General features: G+C 38.7%; 1 protein-coding gene across 3 annotated transcripts; it reads left to right on the plus strand.

The window, feature by feature from the left end:
- Positions 1-791: 791 nt before the first annotated feature.
- Positions 792-6,572, plus strand: LOC120287703 (probable cyclic nucleotide-gated ion channel 20, chloroplastic). 3 transcript variants are annotated; one of them, XM_039300918.1, is made up of 7 exons: positions 792-1,038; positions 2,091-2,617; positions 3,137-3,221; positions 3,456-3,647; positions 4,462-4,560; positions 5,791-5,928; positions 6,046-6,572. In XM_039300918.1, exons 3-7 carry the CDS (start codon positions 3,216-3,218, stop codon positions 6,382-6,384), a joined length of 774 nt encoding a protein of 257 aa, XP_039156852.1. In that variant the 5' UTR covers positions 792-1,038; positions 2,091-2,617; positions 3,137-3,215; the 3' UTR covers positions 6,385-6,572. The 3 variants fall into 3 exon arrangements, with proteins under 3 accessions (XP_039156852.1, XP_039156853.1, XP_039156854.1); XM_039300919.1 differs by having other exon boundaries at positions 2,192-2,617; XM_039300920.1 differs by lacking the exon at positions 2,091-2,617.
- Positions 6,573-6,833: the final 261 nt, after the last annotated feature.

Here is a 6,833-nt window from a genome sequence, read left to right on the forward strand (position 1 = left end):
GAAATAAAATGATTAATGCGCCCCCAAAATGATTTAAGCAAAAAGAAGGCACGCATTTTGTTGTGTCCGAGGAGGTGGACCGAGGAAGAAGTAGACCGAGGTATAAATCGGGATTTGGGACAAATAATTAAATAAAATGAATGTGAGTCCGAAATAGATAAATATTATAAATTATTCCTACTAAGGAAATCCTTGACGAGGAGTGACAATGTGGATACGATGACGAACGGGACGTTCTTACAATTAAAAAAAGAAAAGAAACTAATTCAAATAAAAATAAAATAAAAGTGAACGAACGAGATAAAAAGCCGTTTTTCTTGAGTACCTTTGTCGGATCTTCCCGCGAGCGCGTCAAGCCCGTCTAGGCAAGTTCCTACGAAAGCCTCCAACCCACGTCATGCCATTTTTTTTTAAATTTTTTTTTAAAGGCAATAAGTAATAAAAGAAAAGTTGCAAATGATTTCAATTTATTTTCAACCTGGTCCAATCCTCAACTGTGGTTTTATATTCAATGTGGTATAATTCCTAAAATTTTAAATATTTTCATATAATTAAAGAATTAATTTAAATATTTACTATATATTAAACATATTAAAAATTTACGGATGACATTACAGGTTAAGTCAAATTTTAGGAATCCCATTACATAAATAAAAATTTAAAATTCAAGAGCTATTTATATTATTACATCGTTGGTTAGTTTCTTTTCCCTTTCCAGCAAAGACTCTTTCTTTTCCATTTGTCGGAAAATAAAGGCAAGAAAAGGAAAAAAAAAAAAAAGAAAAGGCAGTCTTTTCCATTTTCGTTTCCCTCCCTCCGCTCCTCCGTCGGGTTCCCTCGCCGCGTCTTCTCCGGCGCGGGACCGCAGGACCCGCAAGGAGAAGGCGGGCCTCGTCGGCCCGGGAAACTTCAGTCCTCGAGCTCCCGCTCCGATCCTCCCGCTGCCGCCGGCGACAGCGACAGATTCGGCACTGTTGCAGCTTGTTTGTTCCTGCTTCGTCGTCGGTTCAAGCGCTGATCGGTCCTTCGGGCGGTGAGGTGGGTCTGTTATGCTTGAGCTGTGCGTGTTTCTGTTGAAATGCGCGCTCTGTTTCGCTGCTCCTCTGTGTAGATGCTTGCCTCGGTCGATGATTTCTGCAGTTAATGCTTGCGGTCCTTGTACGCGCATTGGCTATGAAAACCGTGCGCCCGTGTTTAACGGCATGTCTGACGAGTGATCGGTAGCTTTTAGCGAAGAATTAAGGATAAAGCTCGACTCTTTCGAGTTCTTGTCTCGCCTCTGCAGTTTTACTCATTGTTATATCCGGCGCCCACGAAAAAATTCTTCGTTTTTTCACCTTTTATGTACCCTCTAGCAATGGGGTCTTTACGTCAGGGCTGGTATTTTGTGGGATCGGTTCCCTTCAATCTCATGGTGTGGTCTTGATTCTGCTAATAGCTGAAGTTTCCAAAGAAGCATTGCTGTTGTAGGCATGAAACTACGAAATGGTTCGATCAAAAGAGAAGACCCATTACGAAACTTTCTCAGTATATTTTTACATCCGGCTTTCCTTACTTTACTTATCTGTATTTGTTCTCACATGAAAATTAGATTTGATTAAGTTGACATACATTCTCACATTGCGGGTTTAGTTCAGCAAAAGATTGTAATGACTCGGACCCCACTGTGTAATATTGTCCGCTTTGGACATGAGTCCTCATGGCTTTAAAACGCGTCACACATATTAGAAAGAGACCTAAGCCTTATAAACTAGCCCACGACTCCCGCCTAAGGGATGTGGGACAGCCGTCACATTCTCCCACGCAGTCGAGCCAAGGACGCTGTGGCCCCACACGCAGTCGAGAGTGGGCTCTGATACCATTTGTAACGACTCGGGCCCTACTGTATAATATTGTCCGCTTTGGACACTGAGTCCTCATGGCTTTAAAACACGTCACACATATTAGAGGGACCTAAGCCTTATAAACTAGTGACTCCCTCCTAAGCGATGTGAGACAGAAGACGCGCGAGGGCGCGTGGGCCGTCACAAAGATAGTCCACGAGATTGCTTTACTGTATGTATATCCTGTTTAAATGTTAAATTCTACAGGTTTAGTATGTAAAATGGCCGATAACGAAAGAGATGAAGTACCAATGCTGTTGGAGATGCAGCACCAATTATCGGATGATTCTAACAGTTCTCGATGTCAGGCATTTGTATCTAGGACCCACAGCGCATCGATGTCCATCTTTATGAGCTCCATGGAGTCACATGAAAATATACCTAATCTAGTAGGTTATACTGGACCTCTAAGGAGTGGAAACAGGATGCCTTTTCCACAAATGGGCAGCCCTTGGTACATCAGTCATGGACCTGAAAAGACAGACAGGCGTAACCACGGTGTGCCTGGAAGCAAGGTAGTGGAGTCACAATATATGCAAGAAAAATTCTCTTCTTTTGGTATAAAGGATCGTATCGACTCCACTGATGACCACTATGCTGCTAAAAATGAGCATTTACTGAGGTCTGGGCAACTGGGGATGTGCAATGACCCCTACTGAACAACTTGTCCCTCATATTATAATAAAAGAGCGCAACATATGAGTTTCAAAAGTTCAAGTATATTTGGTCCCAAGGTAAATATCATACTTGCAAAGCCTTTTGCTTTGTTTGATTAGGTCCTTTTAATGAGAATGTGGAGTCCTTTGATACTGAATGCTAGAAATTGTCAGTTTTATCTTTCCCACTTTCTGATCACAGTCACTTCTCTCTTAGCAATTTTTTTGTTTTACTATAGTATTCTGTGATTACTTAATCTATTTGCTTTTTCATGTTACTGCTGTCATTTCATTTTTGGCTGAATTTTTTTGCTGTTATCAGGAACCAGACATTGTTTTTCCTAGTAATAGTTTTCAACGGGGTATTATTTGTGGCAGTCATATGATCACCATTTTAGCTACTTAGTTGTGATTCTGTTGTTGACTTCTGTTCATTTACAAGCTATTTCTTGTCATTCTAATGAAACTATCTACAATTGAAACGGATTAACTCTTTTCTTTGCTCTCTCTTTTCATTAGATGTCTCCTGTCTAGTTATGAATAAGTTAAAGTACATCTATACTTGCCGATCTCGGACTCTATTTTCTTTATTGGCAGGAAATTCATAAAGAGCCTTTGATTTGGCTTTAGGCCAAAGCAAACTCTGCCTAAGATTTCAGAAGTTGGTCGCAGTATCATGCAGGTGATGACTCTATCTCTAAGCAGTAAGCATAACTTTTTAACAGTGTCGAAGTTGGTAGTGTTGGTGATGATGGTTTCAAGAGGTAGAACGAAGATCTATGATTGGCTTCACTAGTATCTCAAAGATGCTTTTCTTTTGAGCACATTTTATATCATGATGCTATATCTGATAGGAGGATTTCTGAATTTACTTCTTCTCAATAAAGAAGCTTCTCTGCTTAACTTTTATTTGCAGTTTCACAATGCTCTTTATGGGGATGGCAAAGGTTGGGCAAGGAGGTTCTTCTCTGATGTCAGTGCCCACATTCCTGGCATTATGAATCCTCCTGCTCAAGTTGTCCAGCGGTGGAATAAATTTTTTGTCATTTCTTGCCTGGTGGCTGTCCTTATAGACCCATTATTCTTCTTCTTGCTGTCTGTTCAAAAGGTATGGCTCAATTGCTTATATGCCTGCTGGCTTTCTAGCATTCTCAAGTTTCTTTTCTCCCCAAGAATTCTCAAGTCCAAATGGCTTAAAAAGTATTGGTGGTGGAGTCCATACAGTTCTTACTATGTTCTTTTTTTTGTCGAATTCCAAAATAGTCCCAAAGTGAGTTGAAATTCTTTCCAATTTTTTCACGCTACTGTAAACCACCTATTTAGGTTAAATTTATTCTCCTATATAACAAGTTTTTACTGTCATGTTAATTTTAAAGATATTCTTTACTTTACAGATTAATCTTCTTAATCGTGGTTTGATGCACATGTAGGCCTCCAAACTACAACCCAGTGCTGTTGCTTAGGTTTATCTTTCTCTATAGCTTAATGCTGTCATACTTCACTTCTGATTCTCAATATTTGACCTTGGTCGATAAGTTAAATCTCCTTTGGCAAAGGCTAATCTAATCAACCAAATTTATCTCCTCTTAACCATGACCTTTATTTGGATATATTTTCCCAAAGTCATCAAAACTGTCTGGGTTGGCATCTGTTTGCATTACTGAAGGAAATATAATATGCCTGAATTCATTTTAATTACTTTTGAGAAAGTCCTGATCAAATTCATTATCCATATTACGACTTTCTGCAAAAAATTGTCATCGATCGTATGTCCCCTAAAATTTCTTGTTCATGTGCATTTTGGCTCGTGTACTTGTACTGTATTGCTCCTGTGACTTTTCATTTGCAGATTCAAACAACCATCATAAGCTTTTCGGTTTGCACACAATTACTTCCCTTCACTTATCCATCCTTGAATGCAGGACAATATGTGTATAATTTTAAACAAGCCCATGACAACAACAATCGTTGTTTTCCGAAGTGTGACGGACTTCATATACCTATTGCACATTCTTCTTCAGGTAGGCTGCTTTTCACCAACTTATTGGATTGTTTCCTTTTCTGGTTGGCCATTTTGACAGGATCCTTCTATTGTTTTTCTTACTCTTGCATCCAATTTAGGTTTTTGTTGCCTGTAAAAACTTTTGAAAGCTTCAAGCAAAAAACGTGTTATTCTAAAGGTGCCTACATGGTGTTATATCAATGTTCTGCAGCAAGTAAATTTCTTATTCAACTGCATCCGCTATTATACTCCCATCAATTAGATACATACTGTCGTCTTGGACAAAGTAAATTGCAATGCTGTGTGGAAAATTTGACTACATAGCCGATATGTAAGTCTGGCCACAAACTTCTCTTACCAGCTTCTCAAAAGTTCCTGTACTAGAGCATAATCATTTTAGAAGAACACAAGTATTGCAGGCATTCATCTTCTTATGTGTGAAAAGGTGCAGAGAAAAAAAGAGACACATGGTTCTATCTGTCATGCAAGTTCTTTGGATGATCTAAATATTTGCTAGAGTTTTTGCTTTCAGAAATAAACTCAATTCTTCAGAGTGGCAGAGAAAAAAAGAGACACGTGGTTCTATCTGTCATGCAAGTTCTTTGGATGAGCTAAATATTTGCTAGAGTTTTTTGCATTAAAAAATAAAGACTCAATTCTTCAGAGTGGTTGGTTATACTTAAATGTTCTGGTCTTCATAAATTTGGAAATGCTCAAGTCCATACTTCCCAAAGTAGTAGAGTTGATAGAAACTGTCTGTAGTGAATGACTTTCTATTGGTGTGATGTCCCTTGGTACATTCCTAATGGAAATGTGGTACTCATTTTCCTTGAAAAAAGATGAGTCAGTTAATGTTGCTTATGACTAGTAGTGGATTAATTGGGCTTTTACTTGGCATATATTTTGACTTTTGTAATCATCAGAGTTTAACTTTTGGGTAGACTTATTAAACTTTCACTCAAAAAAGCTGCATTGGAAGAGCTTCAGAACAGACTTCTATGAGATAGAAAGTTCTTGTCTCTCGCTCATTGTCAGTCGATCTACGATGCAATCCAAAATTCTACATCCCATATTCAGCTCTTTATTTATGTAACTAGCATAAATGTGTTGGGTTGGTATACTTGGTGCTTAGCTTCTATTATGCCTTTTTCAGGAAGAAACGAAACTAAGGTGCAATGTTGTCATATTGAGGGCTTTCAAGGCTGCCTTTCAGCCCTTGATGATTGCTTTCTTTGTCAATTTCTTGCAGTTTAGGTTGGCTTACGTAGCTCCCGAGACTAGAGTGGTTGGTGCTGGAGATTTAGTTGACCATCCAAAAAGAATTACTCTGAATTATCTACGAGGATACTTCTTCATAGATCTTTTTGTTGCATTTCCACTTCCGCAAGTAAGTCCTTATTTTTCTGATGCATCAATCTTAATTTGTTTTTTGCATTAAATACTTTCTCAACTGTTGATATGATTTTCTCTTCTGATCATCAATTACTTGCTCGACTGGTTGCAGATATTGATATTGCAAGTTGTACCAAGATTCAGGGTTTCATCTGCAAGAAATTATGAAAAAACTCTTTTATGCGTAGGCGTTTTTGTCCAGTACATTCCTAGATTATATCGAGTTTTGCCCTTACTTGTGCGTCAGTCTCCTACTGGCTTCATTTTTGAGTTAGCATGGGCAAATTTTGTCATCAATCTTCTCATGTTTGTGTTAGCTGGCCATGTTGTTGGACCATGCTGGTACCTTCTTGGGCTACAGGTGGGTGGCACCATTTGTTTTTTCTGCCTAATTAGTTCTTATGTATTAGAACCCCAGAAGAGTAAGGATAGTGTGTTGAACTTTTGCTAAAAGACTCATTACCATCACAATGCCTCTTTGTTTAGTTGGTAATGCTAATTTCTGTTGCCTTTCTATTTGATTGTGGGAGTATATCCTTTCTGTAAGATACTCAATGGGGTTGAGCTTGTTCAGGACCTATTTCAGGCAGCGATTGTTTGCACTTAAACAATAAAGTCAAGCCCATGTCTATGGATTGAGTTCTCTAGTTGTGTCATTATCAAATTTCATGTTTTTACTGTTCCTTTCAGATGAATCATCTTTGTGGTCTTGGAGTGATATTTGACATGACATGATACTAGTGTCTCAGCTCCACATCATGCTGAGGCTGAAGCCTCTGGAATCTCATGCCAAAATTCATATGCGTCATGCACTGTACTTGGGAAGCACAATGAGTCATTTCATAGCAAAGTTATGACCATACTAGCATGGCCTTACTAATGTGCTAAGTTTGAAGTCAA

Source organism: Eucalyptus grandis, chromosome 8, assembly GCF_016545825.1.
Source record: "Eucalyptus grandis isolate ANBG69807.140 chromosome 8, ASM1654582v1, whole genome shotgun sequence".
Taxonomy (NCBI): Eukaryota; Viridiplantae; Streptophyta; class Magnoliopsida; order Myrtales; family Myrtaceae; genus Eucalyptus; species Eucalyptus grandis.

Coding starts and splice junctions, on each gene's coding strand:
- LOC120287703 (XM_039300918.1), top strand. Junction 3,648..4,461: donor TCTTGCTGTCTGTTCAAAAG/GTATGGCTCAAT, acceptor CCTTGAATGCAG/GACAATATGTGTATAATTTT. Junction 4,561..5,790: donor TATTGCACATTCTTCTTCAG/GTAGGCTGCTTT, acceptor AATTTCTTGCAG/TTTAGGTTGGCTTACGTAGC.